Source organism: Tachyglossus aculeatus, chromosome 7 (genome assembly GCF_015852505.1).
Source record: "Tachyglossus aculeatus isolate mTacAcu1 chromosome 7, mTacAcu1.pri, whole genome shotgun sequence".
In the NCBI taxonomy this organism is placed as follows: Eukaryota; Metazoa; Chordata; class Mammalia; order Monotremata; family Tachyglossidae; genus Tachyglossus; species Tachyglossus aculeatus.
The window spans coordinates 20,661,200-20,688,494 of record NC_052072.1 but is presented as its reverse complement, the minus strand read 5'-3'; the positions used below and the strand labels follow the sequence as shown (position 1 = coordinate 20,688,494).

Here is a 27,295-nt window from a genome sequence, read left to right as displayed (position 1 = left end):
TCTCTGCTCCCAGCCAGCTCCGGCCAGCCCGACCCAGCCCAGCCCAGCCCAGCCTCAGTCTTGGGCCCTGAGACAGTTCTTCAGGCCATGGGGCTATCCTCAGTTTTGCCAGCCCCTTCTGGACTTTGCTGTGTCTGAGCTTCAACCCGCAGCCCCTGGGCTCCCCAGACTGGGCTCTTCAGCTGGTGAGGATCGAGTCTGCCAACTCAATGGCATGGCAGTCCCCCAAGTTCTTAGTACAGTGCTCAATAAATACCACTGGGAGAAGCAGCATGGCGTAGTGGATAGGGCACAGGCCTGGGAGCCAGAAGGTCATGAGTTCTAATCCCGGCTCCGCCATTTGTCTGCTGTGTGACCTTGGGAAAGTGATTTCACTTCTCTGGGCCTCAGTTCCTTCATCTGGAAAATGGGGATTGAGACTGTCAGCCCCACATGGGACAGGGACGATGTCAAACCTGATCTTCTGGTATCCACTCCAGCGCTTAGTATAATGCCTGGCACGTAGTTAAGTGCTTAACAAATACCATAATTATTATTATTATTATTATAGTGTAAGACCCAGGTGACCTGGAAGAGTGTCACTGTGTTTTCTGTAACAACAGTAATAGTAATAATCATGGTAGTATTTGTTAAGCTCTCGTCTTGTCTTATGCTGTCGATTTGTCTCCAACCCATAGCGACTCCATGGGCACCTCTCTCCCACCGCAATCTGCAATTACTCTGGTAGTGTATCCATAGAGTTTTCTTGGTAAAAAATACAGAAGTGGCTTACCATTCCCTTCTTCTGCGCAGTAAACTTGAGTCTCCACCTTTGAGTCTTTCCTATGCCGCTGCTGCCCAGCACAGAGGAGTTTTGACTGGTAGCAGATTGCCTTCTACTCGCTAGCCACTGCCCAAGCTCGGAATTGAATGGGTAGGCCTCTGTTTGACTCTCCCTCCCATAGCCAAGACTGGTAGAGTACTGGAAACTCTCCAGGTGCCATTCTGAGAGGGAGTTAAGCTCTTGCTATGTGCCAATGTCTGTCTCCCTGCTCTAGACTGAAAACTCGCTGTGGGCAGGGAATGTATTTGTTATTGTTGTATTGTACTCTCCCAAGGACTTAGTATAGTGCTCTGCACATAGAAAGCGCTCAATAAATACAAGTGAATGAATGAAGTGCTGTGCTGAGCTCTGGGGTAGATACAAGATAATCAGATCAGATACAGCCCCTGTCCCACAGCCTAAGGAGAATGGCTATTGAATCCCCCTTTTACAGATGAAGAAACTGAGCACAGCAAAGACTAGTGACTCACACAATGTCTCACAGTAGACGGGTCCTCTGACTCCCAGTCCCGTGCCTTTTCCCATTAGGCTTCTCTGCTTCTCAATCACCTAGCACAGTGCATAATCACACCAAGTTAGCACCCAATAAATGCTGCCTCTGCTTCTACTAATACTATTAGGAAGCAGCCTGGCTCAGTGGAAAGAGCCCGGGCTTTGGAGACAGAGGTCATGGGTTCAAATCCCAGCTCCACCACTTGTCAGCTGTGTGACTTTGGGCAAGCCACTTGACTTCTCTATGCCTCAGTTACCTCATCTGTAAAATGGAGATTAACACTGTGAGCCTCCCGTGGGACAACCTGTTCACCTTGGAACCTCCCCAGCGCTTAGAACAGTGCTTGGCACGTAGTAAGTGCTTAATAAATGCTATCATTATTATTATTATTAGGTAATTTTCCCATAACACCCTGAATATACATTAAGCCAACTAAGGTAAAAGATATCTGTCTTAATCTATTTTTACACATTTACGGTAGGTATTGGTTGTTTTCTATGTGCCAAGGCCTATTAAAGATAAAGTATAATCTAATCAATCAATTGGATTGATTGAATGCTGACTGTGCAGGGTATGATACCAAACACTTGAGGGGCCACATTCTTGCTAGTAGACATGATCTCTGTACTCAGTGAGTTGACAATCTAGAGGGCTAGTAAGACACTAAAGTGATTTACTGTTAGGGTGGAAGCAGTAGAGTTTAAAATTATATACATAAGTGCTGGGGGTGGGGAATTGGGATAATTAGGTAATGCAGAAGTGCTGAAGAAGCAGTGGGTGGGGAGATGAGACATTTATCGTGGAAGGTCCCCTGGAGGTGATGTGATGTCAGAAGGGTTTTGAATACCGGAGAGCAGTAGCCTGCCAGACTAGAAGTGGGAGGGAGTTCCAAGCAGCTTCAACAAAGGGCCCACAGCAAGAGAGAGAGTGAAAGCCAGGTGTAGGGAGTAGGTTGGTTTGACAGGAGCAAAGCGTGTGGGCTGGGTTGCAGTGTGAGAGGAGCAAGGAAAGGTAATAGTAGCAGTAGAAGTTGTAGTAGTAGTATTTATAAAGTGCTTACTGTGTGCAGAGCACTGTACTAAGGACTGGGAAATAATAATAATAATAACTGTAGTATTCGTTAAACACTTACTATGTGCCAAACACTGTTCTAAGCCATGGGGTAGATATCAGGTAATCAGGTTGGACGTAGTTCCTGCCCCACATGGGGCTTCCAGACTTAAGCCCCATTTTAATAATAATAATAAAAATAATATCTCTCATTCACCCCACCCATCCAATCCTTCACCAAAACCTGCCAGTCTCACCTTCACAACATTGCCAAGATCCGCCTTTTCCTCTCCATCCAAACCACTACCTTGTTGGTTCAATCTTTCATCCTATCCTGACTGGATTACTGCATCAGCCTCCTTTCTGATCTCCCATCCTCCTGTCTCTCCCTGCTTCAGTTTATTCTTCACTCTGCTACCCGGTTTATCTTTGTACAGAAACGCTCTGGGCATGTCACTCCCCTCCTCAAAAATCTCCAGTGGTTGCCTATCAATCTTCACATGACGAAAGAACTCTTCATTCTCGGCTTCAACGCTCTCTGTCACCTCGGCCCCTCCTACCTCACCGCCCTTCTCTCTTTCTCCAGCCCAGCCCGCACACTCCGCTCCTCTGCCACCGCTAACCTCCTCACTGGGCCTCGTTCTCACCTGTCCCACCGTTGACCCCTGGCCCACGTCCTCCCCCTGGCCTGGAATGCCCTCCCTCCATACATCTGCCAAACTAGCTCTCTTCCTCCCTTCAAAGCCCTGCTGAGAGCTCACCTCCTCCAGGAGGCCTTCCCAGACTAAGCCCCCCCTTTCCTCTCCTCCTCCTCCCCTCCTCATCACCCCCCTCCCTCCCTCTGCCCTACCCCCTTCCCTTCCCCACAGCAGTTGTGTATATTTGTATATATTTATTACTCTATTTTATTAATGGTGTGTATATAGCTGTAATTCTATTTATTCTGATGGTATTGACACCTGTCTACTTGTTTTGTTTTGTTGTCTCTCTCCCCCTTCTAGATTGTGAGCTCGTTGTTGGGTAGGGACCATCTCTATATATTGCTGATTTGTACTTCCCAAGCACTTAGTACAGTGCTCTTCACACAGTAAGCCCTCAATAAATACAACTGAATGAATGAATAATAATTATTATTATGATGGTATTTGTTAAGTGCTTACTATGTGCCAAGCACTGTTCTAAGCGCTGAGGTAGATACAAGATAATCAGTTGTCCCACATGGGGCTCACAGTCTTAATCCCCATTTTACAGATGAGGTAACTGAAGCCCAGAGAAGTGAAGTGACTTGCCCAAGGTCACACAGCAGACATGTGGCAGAGACAGGATTAGAACCCATGTCCTTTGACTTCCAGGCCTGCGCTCTTTCCACTAGGGCACGCTGCTTCTCTAAACAATATACAGAATACATAGATGGGTATTAGACATGATCCCTGCCTCTTCTGGGGCTTCCAGTCAGGGAGCTGATGGAGAATTCCCAAGCCAATGATGAGGAGTTTCTGCTTGATGTGGAATAAAAGGGGATAATTTTCTGAATCAATTATTCAATCAATCAGTCATATTTATTGAGCACTTACTGTGTGCAGAGCAATGTACTAAGCATTTGGATGAGTACAACAGAGTTGGTAGACACATTGAGCCCACAGTCTGGAGGGGTTGAGAAATTAAGTATGGGCTAGCTTTGAACCCTAGGCAAAGACAGCCATTAATGAGCACAATTTTTTATTAAGCAGTGCCTGATGATTCTAGTCCCCTCAGGGTGGCACCTGGAGAGTTTCCAGTACTCTACCAGTCTCGGCTACAGGAGGGAGAGTCAAGCAGAGTCCTGTCCATTCCATTCCTAGCTTTTTAGACTGTGAGCCCACTGTTGGGTAGGAACTGTCTCTATATGTTGCCAGCTTGTACTTCCCAAGCGCTTAGTACAGTGCTCTGCACACAGTAAGTGCTCAACAAATACGATTGATTGATTGATTGATTGGTCAGTGACTAGTTAGTGGAAGGCAATTTGCTACAAATCAAAACTCCCCCGTGCTGGGTAGCAGCGGCATGGGATAGAGTCGAGGGCAGAGACGAATCTTCTGCGTGGAAGTCAGCAATGGTAAACCCCTTCTGCATTTTTACCAAGAAAATTCTATGGATACACGACCAGAAAGATTGCAGATGGAGTGCGGGGTGTTCTGGGAGAGATGTGTCTGTGGTGTCACTATGGGTCGGAAACGACTCGACGGCATAAGACAAGATAAGATGATTCTAGCAGCTCCAGCTGCAAAGAGCTGCAAATAAAATCTGCCACAAAGCACAGCCATGTCCTTCCCTGGGCTCTGACCCTTCTCCTGGGGCTCCTGGGTTCCTCGGGGTTGGCTCAGCCCATCTTGGCTGCTTCTCCCAAGGCACCTTGGGCTCCCCCCGGGTGCCCCAGCAGCAGGACACACCCAGCCAAAAAAGACCTGAGAAGCCATTTGCTCTAGTGGGTAGAGCAAGGGCCTGGTTGTCAGAAGGACTTGGGTTCTAATCCTGCCTCCACCACTTTTCTGCTGTATAATAATAATAATGATGGCATTTATTAAGCATTTACTATGTGCAAAGCACTGTTCTAAGCGCTGGGGAGGTTACAAGGTGATCAGGTTGTCCCACAGGGGCCTCACAGTCAATCCCCATTTTACAGATGAGGTAACTGAGGCGCAGAGAAGTTAAGTGACTTGCCCAAAGTCACACAGCTGACAGTTGGTGGAGCCGGGATTTGAACCCATGACCACGGACTCCAAAGCCCGGGCTCTTTCCACTGAGCCACACTGCTTCTCTTGAGCAAGTCACTTCACTTCTCTGGGGCCTCAGTTACCTCAACTGTAAAATGGGGATTAAGCCTGTGAGCCCCCTGTAGGACAGGGACTGTGTCCAACCTGATTAGCTTGTATCTACCCCAGCGCATAGTACAGTTCCTGATGCATTCATTCAGTCATATTCATTGAGGGCTTACTGGGTGCAAAGCATTCATTCATTCAATAAATCGAATTTATTGAGCGCTTACTGTGTGCAGAGCACTGTAGTAAGCACTTGGGAAATACAAATCGACAACATATAGAGACGGTCCCTACCCAACAACAGGCTCACAGTCTAGAAAATAATGGCATTTGTTAAGTACTTACTATGTGAGAAGCACTGTTCTAAGCATTGGGGGGATACAAGGTGATCAGGTTGTCCCACGTGGGGCTCACAGTCTTAATCCCCAAGCACTATACTAAATGCTTGGGAGAGTACAATATAACAATGAGCAGAAATATTCAATGAGCAGAATGATGTTTCGCCTTGACTTGCTCCCTTTGTTCATCCCCTCTCCCAGCCCCACAGCACTTATGTGCATATCTGTCACTTTATTTATTTGTAGTGATGTCTGTCTACCCCCCCATCTAGACTGTAAGCTCGTTGTAGGCAGGGAATGTCACTGCTTTTTGTTGTGCGGTACTTTCCCAAGCGCTTAGTACAGTGCTCTGTGCACAGTAAGCACTCAGTAAATATGATTGAATGAATGAAATGAATGAATGATGATGCCTAATAAGCACTTAATAAATACCACTGATTGACTGATTAACAAATACCCGTTAAAAAAAAGCAAAACAAAAAAACTTCCCACCTATCTCATCGTTCAATCTTTCTCTGGTCCCCGCCAGGCCAAATTCCTGAGCCAGGATTGGCTCTGTCTCCTGTGTCATCACCAGGGAGTAGCCCCTGCTGGGGTCTGCAAGGTTCCTGCCTGGTCTCTTATCTGCCCCGGGCAGGTGGTTGGGGCCTGAGAAGTTGCTGCCGAGGGTTACCCAGGCCCCTGCAGGACCCGGGCTTGTGCATATCACCCAGAGATTTGTTCCAGTTCAGGAAAACCTCAGATCTTTCAAGACAACAAAACGGAAATCTTCGGAGATATTAAAATTTTAGAGAAACCACCGAAAGAGCCTGAGCTCCTCTGCCCCGGCCCCACCCTAGTCCGCTCTGCCCCAAAGCGGGGGGCATTTTGGTCCCAGTCTCGGCTTCTCCTCACGACCCCCGTGTCAACAAAGCGGCGTGGCCTTGTGGATAGAGCACGGGCCTGGGAATCAGAAGGACCTGGATTCTAATCCTGGTTGTGTCACGGGTCTGCTGCGTGACCTTGGGTAAGACGCACCACTTCTCTGGGCCCCATTTACCTCAGCTGTAAGATGGGGATGAAGACTGTGAGCCCCATGTGGGACAGGGACTGTGTCCAACCTGATTACTTTGTTTCTACTCCAGTTCTTAGAACAGTGCCTGGCACACAGCAAGCATTTAACGAATACCATAAAGCAAAATAAAACCGGAAAAAAAAAACCAAATAGGCCTTGACCCCGATACAGACCCAGAAGAAACCAAGGTTCAGCTCTAGCCCTAAGGTGGGCTCAATCCCTAAGGTAGGTGGGCAGCCACGACTCCTACCCAATTCAGTTATGACAGAGCCACAACTGTCAATGCTCTAGCCCCACAAGACATCCAACCTAACAGAGTCCATTCCGACCCTAGTCCCGAGGGGCAGAGAGCTGGGCCTTTTTCAAGAAGGTGCCTCTTCTTCCTTGGAGGCTCCTTCCGAGCCGAGGACTCTAGGGCCAGGGGTGGGTTTCTGGCCCTGCCCTCAACCTCCAGGGACTGTGAAAGAGACAGAGAACGAGCAGCCAGCGAGACAGAAGGAGAACCAGGAGGGCGACCCAGAAATGAGCCCCAATGGACTCTTACAGTTAGGGAGTGGGAGGCAGAAAAGGAGCCCCCAAAGGAGACTGAGAATGAGTGGCCATCTCCCTTTGCCCTTCCCTCCTCCCAGCCCCACAGCACGTATACATTCATTCATTCATTCGTATTTACTAAGCACTTACTGTGTGCAGAGCACTGTACTAAGCACTTGGAAAGTACAATTCAGCAACAAAGAGAGACAATCCCTGCTCACAACGGGCTCACAGTCTAGAAGCGGGGAGACAGACCTCAAAACAGGTAAACAGGCATCGGTAGCATCAATATAAATAAATAGAATTATAGATATATACACATCAAAACAAATAAAACAGGCATTAATGCAAATAGAATTATATACATATATACACAAGTGCTGTGGGGTGGGGAGGGGGTAGAACAAAGGGAGCGAGTCAGGGCGATGGTGAGGGGAGGGGGAGCTGAGGAAAAGGGGGGCTTAGTCTGGGAAGGCCTCCTGGAGGAGGTGAGCCTTCAGTAGGGCTTTGAAGGGAGGAAGTGTGATTGTTTGGCAGTTATGAGGAGGGAGGGCATTCCAGGCCAGAGGTAGGAGGTAGGACATGGGCCAAGGGTCGACAGCGGGACAGGCAAAAACGAGGCACAGTGAGAAGGTTAGCACTTATGTACATTTCTGTAATTTTATTTATTTGCATTGATGTCTGTCTCCCCATCTGTAGACTGTAAGCTCATTGTGGGCAGCGAATGTGTCTCTTTATTGTTGAGTTTTACTTTCCCAAGCGCTCAGTACAGTGCTCTGCACACAGTAAGCGCTTAATAAGTACAATTGAATGAATGAACGAATGAACCAGGAGGGGACAGTGACAGTGAAGCTAAGGTTGAGAAGCAGCTTGGCATAGTGGCTAGAACAAGGGTCTGGAAGTCAAAGGATCTTCGGTTCTAATCTTAGCTCAATTGCTTATCTGCTGTGTGACATTGGGCATCTGACTTTGCTTCTCTGTGCCTCAGTTACCTCATCTGTAGAATGGGGATTGAGACTGTGAGCCCCACATGGAACAGGGACTGTGTCCAACTTTATTTGCTTGTATCTACCCCAGAGCTTAGTGCCTGGTACATAGTAAGTGCTTAACAGATACCATAATTTTTTTTTAATGTTTCCAGCAGAAACAGGACAACCACCTCCCAGTAGTTCCTGCATGCCCTCATTGGCTCAGGGTTGACTGATGAAGAAGCAGTGTGGCTCAGTGGAAAGAGCCCGGGCTTTGGAGTCAGAGGTCATGGGTTCGAATCCCGGCTCCACCACATCAATCAATCAATCAATCGTATTTGTCTGCTGTGTGACCTTGGGCAAGTCACTTAACGTCTCTGAGCCTCAGTTACCTCATCTGGAAAATGGGGATTAAGACTGTGAGCCCCACATGGGACAACCTGATCACTTTGTATCCCCCCCCAGCGCTTAGAACAGAGCTTTGCACATAGTAAGCGCTTAACAAATGCCAACATTATTATTATTATTATTATTCAGAGTTTGCCCCTGGCTAGACCCAATACTCAACCTCTTCCAAGAATTCCCAGTGCCTTTCCCCAGAGGCCTGGGAGCTGCCACTTCCGCCACCACCAATATCCTCCCACTTCGCCTGCACTCACCATCATGGTGTCGTAGCCAATGAAACCGGTGAGGCTTCCCGTGCCGTACTGCAGGGAGAAGATTGCATCCTGCGGGAGAAGGTGGATGATCGTCTGGGATAGAACTGCGGGTGGTTGGCTGTCCGGGCCAAGAGTTGGGTCAAGGCCAGGGAAGGACTGGCAGCCATACAAATAATTACTCAATCAAAGAGGACTTATTGAAGGCCTATAGGGACAGAGCATTTAACTAGATTCTGGGGGGACACAATAGAATTAGTAGACACAATCCCTTCCCTCAAGAAGCTTCCAGTCTAGCGGAGGAGGCAGATGCTAAAATAGATTACAAATAGGAGGAGGAATAATAACAATAATAATGGTGGTATTGGTTAAGCGCTCACTACATGTTAAACACCGTTCTAAGTGGTGCGGTATATATGACTAATTAGGTTGGATACAGTCCCTGACCCACATGGGGCTTGCAGTTTTAATCCCCATTTTACAGATGAGGAATAATAACAATTATAATGATGGTATTTGTTAAGCGCTTACTATGTGTCAAGTGCTGTTCTAAGTGCTGGGGTAGATCCAAGCTAATCAGGTTGGATACAGTCCCTGTCCCACATGGGGCTCGCAGTTTTAATCCCCATTTTACGGATGAGGAATAATAACAATGATGGTATTTGTTAAGCGCTTACTATGTGTCAAGTGCTGTTCTAAGAGCTGGGGTAGATACAAGCTAATCAAGTTGGATAATAATAATAATAATGGCATTTATTAAGCATTTACTATGTGCAAAGCACTGTTTTAAGCGCTGGAGAGGTTACAAGGTGATCAGGTTGTCCTATGGGGGGCTCACAGTTTTAATCCCCATTTTACAGATGAGGTAACTGAGGCACAAAGAAGTTAAGTGACTTGCCCAAAGTCACAGAGCTGACAAGTGGTGGAGCCGGCATTAATGACCTCTGACTCTAAAGCCCGTGCTCTTTCCACTGAGCCACGCTGCTTCTCTACGGTCCCTGTCCCACATGGGGCTTGCAGTTTTAATCCCCATTTTACAGAGGAGGTTACAGAGGTGAAGAGAAGTGAAGGGACTTGATCAAGGTCCCACAGCATCAGAATCCAGGTTCTTTGGACTCCCGGACCCGTGCTGTATCCACCAGAGGAAAGAAAAAGGGATACAGGCCTGAGTAATTGGTTAAGCAATTACTAATTACTGGTTACTTGCTGCTTCTAGAAGGTGTGCTAAATAGGCACCAATCGTGCTTCCGTCTGCCTGGATCAGCAGGCCACCGGCTGCCGAGCCCTCTGTACGCTTAGTACAGTGCTCTGCACAGAAGAAGGACTCAATAAATACCATAATGATGACTGATTGATTCCCACTGAGGAGTGAAATTGGTATCACCATAGCCCTGGCTCTTCTGTGGTGTGGAGGGTGGGGATTGACGATGGTGATGGTAATAATAATTGGTAAACATTTACTATGTGCCGGGCAATGTACTGAGCACCAAGGTAGATGCAAGATAATCAGGCTGGACACTGTCCCTGTCCCACACGGGGCTCACAGTCTAAAGGAGAGAGAACAGGTACTGAATCCCCATTTTACAGATGAGGAAGTTGAGGCAGACAAACGTTGACTTGTCCAAAGTCACACAACAGGCAAGTGGCAGATCAAAGATTAGAACCTGGATGCCCTGGCTCCCAGGCCACACTGTGCAAAGCACTGGGCTTTGCCAACTTGTACTTCCCAAGCGCTTAGTACAGTGCTCTCCACACAGTAAGTGCTCAATAAATATGATTGAGTGATTGATTGGGCTAGTGCCTAGGTTTGGGGAGGGGGTGGGTCTGGCCACTTACTGCAGGCCTGGGTTTGGCAGGAGGTGGAGGACACATACAGGTTCCAGGAGCGGGCGTCGAAGAGCATCAGGAAATTCTGGACTGGGGTCCCGATTCTTAAAATAATAATAATTATTATTATGATACTTTTTAAGCATTTACTATGTGCCAAGCACTGTTCTAAAAGCTTGAATAGAAACAAGTTAGGTTGGAAATAGCCCCTGACCCACATGTGGCTCACATTCTTAATCTTCATTTTACAGATGAGGTCACTGAGGCCCAGAGAAGTGAAGTGACTTGCTCAAAGTCACACAGCAGACACGAGGTGGAGCCAGAATTGGAACCCAGGTCCTTGTGACTTCCAGGCCTGTACTCTAACCACTAAGGCACGCTGCTTCTCTCCCCGTTATGCGACCTGGGAAGAGCGAGTCACTCAGGCAATGGAGTTCTCTGGGTTGGAGGGAAATGGGAACTAAGGCTGAGGAGCTGCTAAGGGGCTGAATTCTCACCTTCTGGCCTGCTAATAATAATAATAATAATAATAATGATGATGGAAATTAAGTGTCCCACATAGTCTTAATCCCCATTTTAAAGATGATAATAATAATGATAATGATGGCATTTGTTAAGCATTTACTATGTGCAAGCACTGTTCTAAGCGCTGGGGGGATAAAAGGTGATTAGGTTGTCCCACGTGGGGCTCACAGTCTTCATCCCCATTTTCCAGATGAGGTAACTGAGGCTCAGAGAAGTTAAGTGACTTGCCTAAAGTCACACAGCAGACATGTGGCAGAGCTGGGATTAGAACGCATGACCTCTGACTCCCAAGCCCGGGCTCTTTCCACTGAGCCACACTACTTCTTCTCCAAATTCCTACTGTGTATCAAGCAGTGTGCTACATGCTAGGGAGGATACATTCAGATCAGACCCTGTTCGTGAACCCCACGGGGCTCGCAATCATAATGAGGGAGACCAGGCATTTAATCCCGGTTTTACAGATGAGGGAACTGAGGCCCGGAGAAGTGAAGTGACTTGCCCAAGGTCACACAGCAGGAAAGCGGCAGAGCTGGGACAAGAAACCTGGGACTCCTGATACCTAGTTCAGTGCTCTTTCCACTGGGCCACTTTGCTCCCTTGCATTTTCTGACTGTAGGAGGTCAGGGCTGAAGTGGGCAAGGACTAAAATCTCCCTTCGGCTTTTGTGCTTTTTGTCCCAAAGCTATTTTTGGGGCCTCCAGAAAATTCCCCAGGGACTCCCTGCCTCTCTCCCAGGTCCCAGGGCACTGGTGCCTTGCGGCCTGGGATAGTCCAGGGAAGGGGTGGCCCTTCTGCCCCCATTTCCTGGTTCATTCCTCCACTGATCCCTCTTCAGACTGTGATGATGATGATTATGATGATGACTGTTCCCAGGCTTGTGTTGGACCCCTGGTTGCCGATTTGTACTTCCCAAGCACTTAGTACAGTGCTCTGCACACAGTAAGCGCTCAATAAATACAATTGAATGAATGACTGAATGAACAATAGTAATAATTATGGTATTTGTTAAGTGCTTACTATGTGCAAAGCACTGTTCTAAGCGCTGGGGTACGTTCAAGGTAGTCAGGTTGGACACAGTCCCTGTCCTGCCTGGAGCTCACTGTCTTAATCCCTATTTTATAGATGAGGTAACTAAGGCAAAGCCAGGCTCCGGGGCTCAATCTGGGGGTTGGGGGGCTGATTAAGTGGGAACCTGCTGCTGCACTGGCCCTTCACCCCTCACTGGCTCTGCCGACTTGTTCAGGCCTAAGCCCGCTGCCTTCTTGCTACAGGGTAACACTCTAGCCCCCAGCCTGATTCCTTTTAGACCCAACCTTATTTCTTTCCAAAGTACTGTTCTAAGCACTGGTGTAGATACAAGGTAATCAGGTTGTCCTACCTGGGGCTCACGGTCTTCATCCCCATTTTACAGATGAGGGAACTGAGGCCCAGAGAAGTTAAGGGTCCTGCCCAAGATCACACAACTGACAAGTGGCAGAGGCGAGATTAGAACCCATGACATCTGACTCCCAAGCCCGTGCTCTTTCCACTAAGCCACGCTGAATAAAGGGAGCAAGTCAGGGCAATGCAGAAGGGAGTGGGAGAACAGGAAAGGAGGGCTTAGTCAGGGAAGGCCTCTTGAAGGGACAGAGACTGTGTCCAACCTGACTGTATTGCACGTACAGTGCTCTGCACATAGTAAGCGCTCAATAAATAATAATAATAATAATGGCATATATTGAGCCTTTACTATGTGCAAAGCACTGTTCTAAGCGCTGAGGGGGATACAAGGTGATCAGGTTGTCCCATGTGGGGCTCAGTCTTAATCCCCATTTTACAGATGAGGGAACTGAGGCCCAGAGAAGTTAAGTGACTTGCCCAAAGTCACACAGCTGACAATTGGCAGAGCCGGGATTTGAACCCATGACTTCTGATTCCAAAGCCCGGGCTCTTTCCACTGAGCCACGCTGCTTGCCATTGATTGAGCTACCCTAGCACTTAGCACAGTGCTGGGCACCTAGTAAGCTTAACTAATACCACGGTGTTCTTCATCGTCTTTCCTCCTCTCCCTCCCCCACGCCTCCCAGTGAGATGCCCTGCTCCAGCCTCCTGCCCTCCTTGCCCCCGTGGCTGACTGGTGGGTGGAATGGCCCAGGGCCTGGGCATCTCTCACCTGACCAGCCCCTGGGAGAGGTGGAGGTAGACCAGAGGGACAATAAGCCACTTCATCCCTGGCGAGCATCCTCTTCCCCAAGCGGTTCCTGGAGGCTCCGGGTTTCATCGGGCAGTCCGAGCTGCAGGGGACTCCAGGGTCCAGCTTGTAAAGCCGCTGCCCACCTCTGGCTGCCCGGATCCAGCGGCCCCCTGGCAACGAGACCCCAGTTGGGGTTGCAGGGGGGTCAGGGGCATCGGGGTGGGGGGCATCTCTGGGTTCACACAGCTCCCGGCCCCAGGCAGGCTCACCCTGTCTCAGGCTTTTAACACCCCTACTCTTTTCCCACTTCCGGCTCTGACTAGAGAAGCAGCGTAGCTCAGTGGAAAGAGCCCAGGCTTTGGAGTCAGAGGTCACAGGTTCAAATCCCAGCTCTGCCAATTGTCAGCTGTGTGGCTTTGGGCAAGTCATTTAACTTCTCTGTACCTCAGTTCCCTCATCTGTAAAATGGGGATTAAGACTGTGAGCCCCCTGTGGGACAACCTGATCACCTTGTAACCTCCCCAGTGCTTTGCACAGAGTAAGCTCTTAATAAATGCCATTATTATTATTAACCCAGGGGCCCAACCTGGAATTTTTCTGCTCCATACCAACATTTTCCGTGGTCAGGGAATATATGCCAAGCTAGCCAAGCTAGTCAAGATAGCTCTCCGCCAAGCTAGCTCTCTTCCTCCCTTCAAGGCCCTACTGAGAGCTCACTTCCTCCAGGAGGCCTTCCCAGACTGAGCTCCTTCCTTCCTCTCCCCCTCATCCCCTCTCCATACCCCCATCTTACCTCCTTCCCTTCCCCACAGCACCTGTATATCTGTATATATGTCTGTACATATTTATTACTCTATTTATTTATTTTACTTGTACGCATCTATTCTATTTATTTTATTTCGTTAGTATGTTTGGTTTTATTCTCTGTCTCACCCTTTTAGACTGTGAGCCCACTGTTGGGTAGGGACTGTCTCTATATGTTGCCATCTTGTACTTCCCAAGCGCTTAGTACAGTGCTCTGCACACAGTAAGCGCTCAATAAATACGATTGATCGATTGATATGCCTCGCTTCTGGTGTACTCTCCCAAGTCAGCATTTAGAGAAGCAGCGTGGCTTAAGGAAAGTCAGAAAACCTGGGTTCTAATCCTGACTCGGCCACCTGCCTGCTGTGTGACCTTGATCAAGTCACTTCACTTCTCTGGACCTAAATTTCCTCATTTGTAAAATGGGGACTGAGCACATCATGTGTGACAGGGCTGTGTCCGGCCCAATTACCTTCTCTCTACCCCATCGCTTAATACTGTTCTACTTATAGTAAGCACTTAAAGACCATGATTATTGGTGGAGTCTTGTCTTGTCTTATGCTGTCGAGTCGTCTCCGACCCGTAGCAACGCCACAGACTCATCTCTCCCAGAACACCTCACCTCCTTCTGGCAGTGTATCCATAGAGTTTGCTTGGTAAAAATACAGAAGTGGTTTACCATTGCCTCCTTCCGCGCAGTAAACTTGAGTCTCCGCCCTTGACATTCTCCCATGCCGCTGCTGCCCAGCACAGATGAGTTTTGACTTGTAGTAGATTGCCTGCCACTGGCTAGTCATGGCCAAGCTAGGAATGGAATGGGTAGGCCTTTGCTTGACTCTCTGTCCTGTAGTCGAGGCTGGTAGAGGACTGGAAACTCCAGGAACAACTCTGAGAGGGGCATTGGTAAAGTAGCACTTAAATACCATTCAATACAGAGCTTTTCACTCGGAAGGTCAGAAACACTGCTAATTTGCAAACACGAAGAGACACACTCCCCACCCACCCCCCATTTTTCCACCCTCTCCGGGAGATTTTCCCCTCCCAATCTTCTCTGACTCCTCTTTCTTGGGAATGAATGTTGGTCTCTCCCAGGCCCCAACGAAAAAGGATGCAAGGTCTGGACTTGGCCAGAGGCTCTGTCCAGGATTCCCTCTAGCCTGTAAGCTTGATGAGGGCAGGGAATGTATCTGTTTATTGTTATATTGTACTCTTCCAAACGCTTAGTGCAGTGCTCTGCACACAGTAAGCACTCAACAAATAAGATTGATTGACTGATTGACAGGATTCCTCACTCCCACTGCCCTCTGCCACTGTGGCAGGGCCGGCAGCGTCCCCTGCTCCGGGATTGTCTGCTTTTCCTGGATCTGGGTTCAGGGATGTGACGGGAAGAGGCAGGGGGCATCTGGGAAGGGGCAGGGGAAGGTTAGCCAGACTCGGCCGGCACTTGGCCCCACCTCGGCCACAGCTACGGTCCCCATCAGGAAGCCAACTTCAACCTGTACGGAAATCGGATAAGCCGTGGGTGGGAACCGGGGTCGTTCCCCAAATCAGAAACGAAACCGAGAGGCTGCTCCCTGATCCCTCTCTGCCCTGGGGTGGGAGAAGCCAGGCCCAGGCTTCTCAGGAATCACGAGGGTGCTGGAGGTGAGGAGGGAGCAGGAAAGCCAAACCCTTGGAGATCCGGCCTGTGGGGTGAGGAGATGGGACGGGGGAAGAACGGGAGACATAGGCAGGAACGGTGACTGCAACAACTTTAATCTCAGGCCCATTTGAGGTCAGGGCCGGTGGGGCCAAAGGGAGGCAGGGAGGTGGGACTGAGGGGGTGGGCAGAGCTCTGGCTGGGGGGCCAGGAGCCAGCCGGGGAGGGGCCGGGACCACCTCCCTCGGGGTCCACCCAAACACCCTCTGATATTTTCCCCTTCCCAACTTCCCGTGGAATCAATTCCATCACCACCCCCAGCCCCTCTCCCCCCAGTAATGATAATAACTGTGGCATTTGTTAAATGCTTACTTTGTGCCAAGCCATTGTTTTAATTGCTGGGGTTGATACAAGATCATCAGGTCCACGTGGGGCTCACCGTCTAAGAGGGAGAAGAGGTACTGAATTCCCATTTTGCAGATGAGGGAACTGAGGCACAGAGAAGTTAAAGATCTTGCCCCAAGTCCCCCAGCCGATGGGCAGCAGAGCCAGAATTAGAACCCAGGTCCTCTCTTTCCACTAGACCATGTTACTGCTTAACCAGGTGAAGACATTTCCTTCGGTTTTACTTCCCACCTTCCATCTTCCCATTTCAAAAGCATCATCTGGTCCAGCAGATCAGATTCCACATCCCCCCACCAGACTGGAGTCCTGACCACCCCCCCACCCCCCCAACCCCAGCCTCTCACGGAAGCTTCTCCATCCCCCCGGCCTCCTCCTCTGGCCTTCTTTGTCCAGGCTCTGGCCCCACCAGGTCCATTCGGCACTCACCCCTCTGGGAGGAGAGGACCCTCCGCAGCCTTACTGAGTTAGCAAAAATAACTCTGCCTCTTGTTTCCTTTCCTTCCCAATGAGGCTCTTTGCGGTGACCTTGGCTACAGCTCTCCATGCCCAACCCAGGCCCGAGACCCTCAGCTAGGAGTGTTTTGACAAACCGACCCTCATCCCACTTCTCAGCTCCTAAACCTGAATCCAAACCTTCCCAGAGGGCACTTTTCCTCCTGCCGGCAAACTGTTCCCAATGAGACTGGTGGAAGGTGCCTTACTGAAGGCCCACCTCCTCCAAGAGGCCTTCCCAGACTAAGCCCCACTTTTCCTCATCCCCCACTCCCTTCTGCATCGCTCTGACTTGCTCCTTTTGCTTTTCCCCCCGCTTCCCAGCCTCCCAGTATATATATATATATATATATATATATATATATATATATATATATATAAATATATATCTGCAATTTTATGTATTTGTATCTCCCCTGCCAGACTGTGAGCTTACTGTGGGCAGGGAGTCCATTCAATCGTATTTCACTTAATCGTATTTATGGAGCACTTACTGTGTGCAGAGCACTGCACTAAGCGCTTGCAAAGTACAATTCAGCAACAGAGACAGTCCCTGCCCACAACGGACTTACAGTCTAGAATGTCACTGTTTATTGTTGTACTGTACTTTCCCAAGCGCTTAGTACAGTGCACTGCACACAGTAAGCGCTTGATATATATAATTGAAGAATGAATGATTGAATGCCTGGGGTCTGAGAGGCCCTTCTGTGAGGGTGGGGCTGGGCATCAAAAACGACCACCCTCACCCCTTCCTGGGCTGCGCCGACGGTCCCGGCACCAGGTGCGGGGGAAGCCCAACAAGGGATGGCAGTTTCCTAGGGGGACCAGCCTCTCTCGGACCCCCTTGGCCAGATCCCAGGCCTCCCGCCTGCCAGCGGCCCCTCTTCCTGACGTCCTGGGTCGGGAATTCACTCGCGGTGGCTTTCCCTCCCCTTAGTTGGACCAGGATGCTTCCAGACCTCCTTGTCCATCCCAGGAAAGCTCCGTGAAGGACCCCAGAGAGCAGTTCTCCTCAGTAGGACCTCCGAGGACACAGAGCCAGTATTAAAATAAACAAATAAATTATATTACTCATTCTGTTAAATAACATTTAAACCAATAAATAGAAAAATAACCCGATAAATAAACAGATACAAAACGTTTCCAAAGAGCAACAAAAAAACCCCCAACAGAAGAACAGACGGACGGATGGACGGACGGTTGGTCTGACAGACAAGGGGGCAGCTCAACCCCCAGCGGTGTCCAGCTTTTCTCTCTCCACTGCTCACTTTGTCCACGAGGGCTAGAGCTGGGGACCCCCAAAAGCACACGGCGGGGGTCCTTGAGAACATCCAGCCGAGATGTTGGCTGTAGAAGGTGTGAACCCACTGGGGCCCCGGAGTGATGCACAGCCCACCCTGTGTGTGTGTGTCAGGGGGTGGGAGGAAGGGGCCCCACACCCGGGATGGACACCCACACACCTACACATATTCGCTCACACACATACATACATTGGGGGCAGCAGCCAAACAGTACCAGAATAGAAACCAAAGAGGAGGAGGAAGAGGAGGAGGAAGAGGAGGGAGAAGCGAACATGAGGATGAGGTGCAGGGAGGAGGAGCGGCCAGGAGTTGGCCGGGTGTCGGGGGGACCCTGGGCCGTTCCCCCTAAAGAGGCAGATCGGTGCTGTTGTGCCGGGTCTTCCTGGCTGTGCCGTCATCGCGGGGCAGGGCCCTTTGCAGGCTGGACATGGCCGCGGTCTTTTTGAGGTCGATCACGGCGTAGGAGTCCACTCTGCGAGCGGGGGCGGGGGCGGCGGGGGCAGGCCCGAGGGCCCAGGGTGCCCCGGGGCTCTGGAGGCTGGCTCTGGGGGCGTCGCCGCCCTGGCCCTTCAGCTCCACCTGGACGTAGTTGAGCTGGCGAGGCTGGCCCGGGCCCGCCCCGCGCAAGTCGAAGCTGAAGACGCGGGCCGGGGCAGGCTGGCGGGGCGAGAGCGGGAGGGGCGAGGGCTGGCAGGGCGAGAGCGGGAGGGGCGAGGGCAGGCAGGGCGAGGGCAGGCCGGCGTCCCGCTCCCAGGCCCGGTCCCGGGCACAGGGGGTGTTCACGTAGTTCCGCAGCGGGTCCTGGCCCCCAGCCCCGGGGGGGCAGCCGTTCAGGGCCGGGCTCCACCCCTCCCCGGCCCCAGGGCCCGGCCAGAGGGCCGGGCGCTCCCAGACGGGTGGCAGGGCGGGCAGGTTCTCGTAGTGGAGCACTGGGGCCCGGCGCTGGCTCCCGGCCCAGCTCAGCTCCTCCTGGCTCAGCCTCCAGCCGGCCCCGCGCCCTGGGGGCCCGGCCACATTCTCGTAGGCCCAGCCTGTCCCGGCCGGACACTCGTCCCCGTCGTCGTCGTCATCGTCGTCCTCGTCGTCGTTGGTGTACGGGGGGTGGGGTTCTCGCGGGTCGGGGCAGGCGGGGGCCACCCCGCAGAAGCTCCCACAGCGCTCCACGGGCCGGTAGGGGGGCGTGGGGCCCAGCACGAACTTCACCTGGCCTGGCTGCAGGAAGACCTGGGGGTCCCGCTCCTCCAGGGGGGCGCCGGGCCGCAGTGGGGAGAAGAGCATCGCGCCCATGGGCACCCCCAGATGGCTCTTCGCGCCCTCGTCGCCGCCGGGCGTGTTGATGTAGGTGTGCGACTGTGAGGGCAAGGCCGCTGGGTTTACACCAGAGCCAGCCCACCCCGGGCGGGGACGGGCAGAGTACCGCCTCGCCCGGGCCAGGGAAGAGAACCTCATCCCTCACCCTGCCCTGTCCCCGCAGCCGGCCTCCCTCCCTCCCTCCCTCCCGCCCTGCCTGCCCCTGTGCGCGTGCCAGGCCCCGGGTGTGCCGCCGGCCCCCACCTGCTCCTCGGGCCCGATGAGGGCATGCGTGGACTCCTCCCCGAGCGATGAGTGGCGCAGGCTGCCCGCCGACGGGGGCCGGGGAGCCGAGTAGGGGGGCCCATCCCCGGGAAGCCTCGGGAAGCCACCAGGGAAGCAGCTGTGCACAGTGTAGCCCAGAGCTGGGAGGAGACACGGCCCCGACCGGCTCAGAGCTGAGGCAGGCGGGGCGGGAGGAGGGAAGGGGTGGTGTGGATTGGGGGCCGGAGCGGGCACGGCGCTGCCCTTCGCTGACCTCTTTCATGGGGGTGGGATGGGAGTTTTCCGCCCGGTGCGCTTCTCCCACACCGTCACCTTCCCCCAGTGGGGACGATGCTCACCGGAACGGACTCCCACCCCGGTGACCCCGACGACCCCGGCCACCGCTAACCCCTAGGGCGGGTAACGGGTGGGCTCTAAGAATCAAGCGCAGCCTCTCCCTCCTTCCCCAGCCTCCCGTGAGTCCCAGGCCCAGGCTCTGGCCTCTCCCTCCGGTTGCTCGGAAGAGGAAAATGTTTTCCTCAGCTGTGTGACCTTGGGCAAGTCACTTAACTTCTCTGTGCCCCAGTTACCTCATCTGTAAAAATGGGGATGAAGACTGCAAGCCTCACGTGGGGCAACCTGATTACCTCGTATCCCCCACCAGTGCTTAGAACAGCGCTTGGCACATAGTAAGCGCTGACCAAATACCAACATTATTATTAATCTACATTTCGGTGCCCCGGGACCTACCGCTGGGAGCGTGGGGGGCCCTGGGAAGGGGCAGGTGGAGCTGGGTCGGGTGGCTGGTCCTGGGAAAGATGACTGGCTCTTCCATCACGTTGATACTGTTACATTGCATGAGCTCCTGTAGCAGATTGAAGATCTCCTCCGCCCGGGAGCACTTGAAAGCAAAGATCCCTGTGGAAGAGAAGGGACGGCCGGGATTCATTCATTCATTCCTTCAATCGTGTTTATTGAGCACTTACTGGGTGCAGAGCACTGTACTAAGCGCTTGGGAAGTACAAGATGGCAAGGTATAGAGATGGTCCCTACCCAACAACGGGCTCACAGTCTAGAAGGGGGAGACAGACAACAAAACAAAACATGTGGACAGGTGTCAAGTCATCAGAATAAATAGAAATAAAGCTAGATGCACACTATTTAAATAGAATAGTAAACATGTACAAGTAAAATAGAGTAATAAATCTGTACTAACATATATACAGGTGCTGTGGGGAGGGGAAGGAGGTAGGGCGGGAGGGATGGGGAGGAGGAGAGGCAAAAGGGGGCTCAGTCTGGAAAGGCCTCTTGGAGAAGGTGAGCTCTCAGTAGGGCTTTGAAGGGAGGAAGAGAGCTAGCTAGGAATGGCTGGGGTCGGGGCTGGGGGGTCGTCGGTCAGCCCAGCTGCGGCCTTACCCACCCTGGGGGTTCTGGAGAGCGACTGTGGCAGCCCCTGGTGGGAAAGTCTCTCCTAGAACCAGCCCCCAGGTGCAGCACTGTACTGTACTCTTTCAAGCGCTTAATACAGCGATCTGCACACAGTAAGCACTTAGTAAATATGACTGACTGAATGAATGAGCAGCCCCACCTCCATCCCAGCCTCTCCTGAGCGCTGACCACGTGCCTCTGGACACCTTTCCCCCTGGGGGGGGGTTATGGCCCAGGAGAGCCATCTAAGTAGGCGGGAACGGGACTGAATCCCCATTTTACGGATGAGGCAACTAACACTGAATTCATTCAATCATATTTACTGAGCACTTACTGTGTGCAGAGCAGCGTACTAGGCGACTAATTTGCCCAAGGGCACACAGCAGACATGTGGCAGAGGCGAGATGAGAACCCAGAGTGGCCTGGTGGCGAGAGTACGGGCCTAGGAGTCAAAAGAACCTGGGTTCCAAGCCCGGCTCCTCCACTTGACTGCAGTGTAACTTTGAGCAAGTCATGTGCCTCCTCTAGACCTCAGTTACCTCATCTGTAAAATGGGGATGAAGACTGCAAGCCCCATGTGGGACACAGACTGCATCTAACCTGACAACCTTCTATGTCCCCCAGCGCTTAGTCCAGTGCCCGGCACTTAGTAAGTGCTAACAACCACCATAAAAAAACAAAAACAAAAACAAAAACCAAACCCGAGGACCTCTGATTTCCAGGCCCGGGCTCTTTCCATTAGACCACACTGCTGGCCAAGCTCTGCGCTCTCTTCTCTGGAGGGAGATGAGAATGGGATATGGCAGCAGGGTCCAAGGTCAGGGGGCGGCCGGCCCTGACTGGCCAGAAGCTGCAACCAGGACAATCCAACTGGGGGGTTGGATGGGGCTCTCTCCTGGGCCTCTGGACCCGATCCACCCTCAGGAGGAAACTGGAGGACCAGATCCCAGCGGCTCCCACGTGTCAGCAGGGGAGACTTCTCCCTCAAGCTCCGCCCGGGTCTGCGTTTTCTCCTTCTTTCTCTGGGGCTGGGTCTCTGGGTCCACTTCCTACAATTCACTGGAATCTTTTGTCGCCCCTTCAGCCTCACAGGCAGGGATGGGCTACATCTCCTCTGTTGAATTGTTCTCTCCCAAGCGCTTAGTACAACGCTCCACACTCAGTAAGTGCTCAATAAATATCACTGATTGACTGGACCCCACGAGTGCACACACGCATGTGTTTTACGCACACGTGTCTGCCTGGCACGTGTGCTCTGTCTCTCCACCTCTGTGCCCCTGTCTCTTCATGTTTCCCTGTGTTCATCTCTCATTATTAATCATTATCAGTGGTATTCATTGAGCCCTCACTATGGGCAGAGCACTGTACTAAGCACTTAAGAGAGTACAATACAACAGAATTGGCAGATGTGTTCCCTGTCTACGATGAGTTTGCAGTCTAGAAGGACAATCATCGCTGGGCCTCTGTCTCTCCATCTCCCATCTCTCTACCATGTGCCTCCTTCTTGCCCTCTGTCTCTGTGCTTCCTTCTCGCGATCTGTCTCTGTGCTTTTGCCTCACTGTCTTTCTGTCTCTGTGCCTCCATCTCGCCATCTCTCTCTTTGCCTCTTTTGCCACCTCTCTGACTCTGTGCCTCTGTCTGCCAGTCTCCCCGTCGCCTGCCTCCCCCTCACCGTCTCTGTGTCTCCGTCTTGCTGTCTTCACCAGAGGGGAACGAGAAGGGAACGAGGACACGGGGGCGAGTAGAATGGGCTATTCCCGTTCTGCTTGCCTCCCACTCGTCTCCCACGTCCTGAAAGGGATGCCGCCCGCCCCCGCCCTGCCTGCCCAAAGTCCCAACCCCGGTGCAGAACACCTTCCCTGCTGCCCGCCCTGAGGCCGGCCCACTGAATCTGATTCTGTCGGCCTGGTCCTCCCGCTCCCCAGCCAGAGAACCGGCTCCCGCCCCACCCCTGCGGCTGTCTGCAGGCAGCCGCAGCGGAACCCGGGCCTCACCCTGGCCGGTCTGGCAGCGGCGCCCACTCTCGAAGGAGAAGAGGCTGGCATCGTAGCCGTAGCGGCGCAGGCAGAGGTAAGGCCAGCGGACGGCTTCGCGCCCGGGCATATGCAGCACCAGTTCCAAGCGGGTCAATTCCATGACCCCAGTGCCCAGCTCTGTGCCCGCGTCGTCCACGTTTGACACCTGTGGGGGAGGAGAAACTGAGGTCACTCCCCTGGTCCAGCTCTTGGTGCCATGTTGGGTCAGCAGACTGGCCGGAAGGCTCTCGGCCCTTTGGGCGCAAACCAAGGCGAGGGGAAACGGGCAGCCCGGACACTGAGCCCTAGATGAGCCTCGGGGGAGGGCAGAGTGATGCCAACTGGGGGCCTGTCACACCCCCCCCGGTCTCCCTCTGGCCTCCCCTGACACCTGCAGGGCCTGGCTACGCCCATCACCAGACGTGTGGTCTGGAACCTCCGGCACCCTCCGGGCCAGAACTGGAGGGGGCCGTGTCCACCCACATCCGTGTGGCAGAATTCTTCTAACTTGCCCTGGGACCCCACAGGCCCTTGCGGAGCAGGGGGTGGGATTCAGCCAAAACCAAACCCATAGCAGAGCCGGTGGAGCATCATGGCCACCGGGAAAGAGCTTGGGCCCGGGAGCCAGCAGGTCAGAGGGTCATGGGTTCTAAACCTGGTTCCACCACTTGTCTGCTGTGTGACCTCAGGCAAGTCACTTCACTTCTCTGGGCCTCACTTGTAAAATGGGGAGCTAGACTGTGAGCCCCACGTGGGACTGTGTCCAACTCAATTTGCTTGTATCTGCCCCAGCACTTAGTACAGTGCCTGTCACATAGCAAGCGCTTAATAAACACCATGATTATCGTCATTACTATCATCCTGTCTCCGCCAATCGCTCTGTCAATTGCTTTCTGTGTGACCTTGGACAAGTCACTTAACTCCTCTGCATCTCAGTTTTCTCGACTAAAAACTGGGGATTCGATATCTGTTCTCCCTCCTACTTTGGACTGCGATCCCCATGTGGGACAGGGATTGTGTCCAACCTGACCTGTACCTACCCCAGCGCTTAGAACAGCATCTGACACACAGTAAGTGCTCAACAAGTGCCACAGAACAAACAAACAAACAAAGCTGTCCCGAGAGGCCAGGCCCCGGGCGGCAATGACTCCCAGCCCCCGCCCGGGCCGGAAGGAGGGAGAGGCCAGTGGCGAGGACCTTGAACTTGGTGGGGTGGTCATCTGGGATGCCATCTTTGTCCAAGCAGCTGCAGCAGCTCCCCATGATGTCACACCAGCCTGGCGGGGGGCAGGGGACAAACAGAGCGGGACGTGGCTGGTCTGGCAGCCGGGGCGGCCCGGACTTTCGGACCCCGGCCCGCCTTCCACCAGCCCCTCGCGGTCAAGGGTCACCGAGGAAATCAGAGAGCGGGGTTCACCCCACCAAGACCCACTCCCCTTCCCCTCCTCCTGCTTCTTGAGGGACGGGATGCCCGGCTTCTCATCATCTCCTGCTCTGGCCCATCTTCTCCCCGCTACCCCAGGCCTGGCAACGACCTGCTCCGCCTGGTACACCACTCCCCGGGCCCTGGCTCCCCATCTGGCTTCCGGGGGGGCCCTCGGTTCCGGACCCCGACTGGGTGGGTGGTGGGGGGCCAAGGGGGCCCATGTGCTCACCTTGAGCCGGCAGCTCCGGGGTCCGCACAGGTCAGGCTCCGGGGCCGTCACGCTCGCTGCTGGTGGGGAGGGGGGCCGCCCGGGACAGGCCGGGGACGGGCCGGGGCGCCCACCCGGGAGTCGGGCTTGGGCATCTCGGGATGAGCCGGGTTCCCAGATGGGAAGAAGACGCAGGAGCCAAATGGAGGGAGGGAGGAAGGGCTGTCTGAGGGCCGGTCTCCAGCTGGAAACGAGGGGTCGCCAGCTCAACAGTGGGGGGGTCAGGGCAAACTCCCTCGCCCGGGGGGAACCTGGCAGACCCCTCAACCTCACCCCCGGACCCTCGGCTCTTACCTTGGCGGCGGGAGGGGGGACCCGTCTCCCTCTTCATCCCCACATACCTCGGCTCGGCGTCATGGTAACCAGGTGGCGAAGACACCATTGAGGACCAGAGGACCAGCTGGCTGACTTTCACCTGACAGGGAAGGGGAGGATGAGAAGAAAGAGGAGGAGGAGGAGGAGGAGGAGGAAGAGGAGGAGGCCGCTGGTCAGCAGAGAGAGGCCCCTACTCCCTCAGGGACCGGGTGGGGCTCCAGGAATCGAGGCGGGGGCCGAAACCCGGCAGGGAAACGGGCCAGGCCCACCAACTCCGAGTTGGAGGCCAACCCGGAGGAAGCGGCTCCTCCGCTGCCCCCTGAGACCCCTGGGCATCCCTCCTGAGGGAGTCTGGGGGCCAGAGTCCAGACCCTGCTCGGAGGCCCGGAGGGCTTGGTCTGCTCCCGACTGCAGGGCCGGAGGGGCTCAACGGTGGGCACTGGACGCATGGACGGGGCCGGGAAACGCCAGGAAAGGGCAGCCGGGTGGCCAAGGTCCGGTCCTGCTAACCCCCTTCCTCCCAGCTCCAGACCCCTGCGCTGGGGCGGGCAGGGGGCGGGGAAGGGAGCGGGGAAGGGAGCGGGCAGGGGGGCAGGGCCGCTGGCCGGGAAGAAGGGGGAGGGGGAGGGCAGGGAGAGGGCAGGGGGCCGGAGGGCCCGCACTCCTGCGTCCGGGCTCAGGGCCGGGGAGACGATGAGCCGCAGGGCACAGATGCTGGGCAGGGCCCCGGGCTGTCGGGCACGGGGAGGGCGGGGGGGGACTTAGGGGGCACGGGGGAGGGCACCTTGGGGGGGCGCATCGGAGGGGGGCACCGGAGGGGGTTGGGGTCAGGGCGGGGAGAGGGGGCGAGGGGCTGGCAGGGAGGGGGGCAGGGATGGCAGGAGGGGCCGGGGGTCCCGTGGGCACTCACATCGCGCCGGACAGGACGGGCTGGGGGCCTCCCCTCCGCTCCCCTCCGCTCCCCTCCACCCCGCGGCTCCGCCCGGCCGTCGCTCCCGGCGCCGGGGTCAGAGGTCACGCGGCGGAGAGGGACACACAGACAGGGACACACACAGAGACACACAGAGGGAGAGACGGAGGGGGGGACGGAGAGGGAGGAGAGAGAGACAGAGAGAGGACCAACGCCGCCGCCGCCGCCGCCACCGCCTCCTCCGGGGGTGCAACAGGGCGCCGCAGACGCCAGGGGGCGCCCCAGGACCGCCGCCGCCACCGCCGCAGAGGGCGCAATTCTGCGCCGGAGACGCCAGGGGGCGCCCCAGGACCGCCGCCGCCGCCGCCGCCGCCGCCGAGGGCGCAGCACGGCACCGGGGACGCCAGGGGGCGCCCCAGGACCGCCGCCGCGGGCGCAATGCGGCGCCGGGGACGCCAGAGGGCTCCCCAGGACCGCCGCCGCCGCCGCCGAGGGCGCAACACGGCGCCGGAGACGCCAGGGGGCGCCCCAGGACCGCCGCCGCGGGCGCAATGCGGCGCCGGGGACGCCAGAGGGCGCCCCAGGCCCGCCCCCGGGGGAGGGGGGAGAGCTTGGCCTTTAGGGAGATTGGTAGTGATGATAATAATAATGATGAAGATGATGGTGTTTGTTAAGCGATTACTATCAGTCAATCAATCAATCAATCGTATTTATTGAGCGCTTACTATGTGCAGAGCACTGTACTAAGCGCTTGGGAAGTACAAATTGGCAACACATAGACAGTCCCTATGCACATTTACTATGTGCAAAGCGCTGTGCTAAGCGCTGGGGAGGATACAAAGTGATCAGATTGTCTCACGTGGGGCTCACAGGTTTCATCCCCGATACAGATGAGGTAACTGAGGCCCAGAGAAGTGAAGTGACTTGCCCAAAGTCACACAGCTGACAATTGAGCAGACGGAGGAGGAGGAGGCGGCCTCGGGCGGACGGACGGTTCCTCGGGGCTGCAGGGGCCATCGCGGAGGGGATGGTTGGACCGGTCCCGTCCCTCAGGCCGGGGGGTGGGGAGCCGTGCATTCCATTATAATAATAATAATGACATTTGTTAAGCGCTTACTATGTGCCAAACCCCGCGACCTTGCCAACTTGTACCTCCCAAGCGCTTAGTACAGTGCTGTGCACACAGTAAGCGCTCAATAAATACGATTGAATGAATGAATGAATTGGTGGAGATGGGATTTGAACCCATGAACTCTGACTCCCAAGCCTGTGCTCTTTCCATTGAGCCACGCTGCTTCTTAGGGAGGTTGGTAATAATAGTAATGGTATTTGTTAAGCACTTACTATCAATCAATCAATTGTATTTATTGAGCGCTTACTGTCTGCAGAGCACTGTACTAAGCGCTTGGGAAGTACAAGTTGGCAACATATAGAGACAGTCCCTGCCCAACAGTGGGCTCACAGTCTAGAAGGGGGAGACAGAACAAAACCAAACATATTA

The 27,295-nt window shown here is 53.8% G+C and overlaps 1 protein-coding gene and 1 non-coding gene across 5 annotated transcripts; both read right to left on the bottom strand.

The window, feature by feature from the left end:
- Positions 1-856: 856 nt before the first annotated feature.
- LOC119931220 lies at positions 857-994 on the bottom strand. The gene has a single exon (XR_005452075.1). It is a non-coding gene; the product is annotated as a small nucleolar RNA SNORA7 (small nucleolar RNA).
- A 16,626-nt stretch (positions 995-17,620) lies between these two features.
- Positions 17,621-25,955, bottom strand: FRS3 (fibroblast growth factor receptor substrate 3). 4 transcript variants are annotated; one of them, XM_038749782.1, is made up of 8 exons: positions 25,795-25,955; positions 24,864-24,984; positions 24,531-24,753; positions 24,073-24,152; positions 22,855-23,041; positions 20,182-20,349; positions 19,432-19,625; positions 17,621-19,227 (listed from the first exon to the last, which is right to left on the bottom strand). In XM_038749782.1, exons 4-8 carry the CDS (start codon positions 24,136-24,138, stop codon positions 18,223-18,225), a joined length of 1,620 nt encoding a protein of 539 aa, XP_038605710.1. In that variant the 5' UTR covers positions 24,139-24,152; positions 24,531-24,753; positions 24,864-24,984; positions 25,795-25,955; the 3' UTR covers positions 17,621-18,222. The 4 variants fall into 4 exon arrangements, with proteins under 4 accessions (XP_038605710.1, XP_038605711.1, XP_038605713.1 ...); XM_038749783.1 differs by lacking the exon at positions 25,795-25,955 and adding an exon at positions 25,256-25,301; XM_038749785.1 differs by lacking the exon at positions 25,795-25,955 and having other exon boundaries at positions 19,432-19,592; positions 24,864-25,041.
- Between the last annotated feature and the right edge of the window lie 1,340 nt (positions 25,956-27,295).

What these genes read in the sequence shown, in the direction of transcription:
- FRS3 (XM_038749782.1), bottom strand. Translation starts at nt 24,138, where the DNA reads ATGGGGAGCTGCTGCAGCTGCTTGGACAAAGATGGCATCCCAGATGAC. An exon ending in ACCACCCCACCAAGTTCAAG is followed by an intron (nt 23,042 to 24,072) that starts GTCCTCGCCACT and finishes CCTCCCCCACAG; the next exon opens with GTGTCAAACGTGGACGACGC. An exon ending in GGCCCCCCACGCTCCCAGCG is followed by an intron (nt 19,626 to 20,181) that starts GTAGGTCCCGGG and finishes CGCCTGCCTCAG; the next exon opens with CTCTGAGCCGGTCGGGGCCG.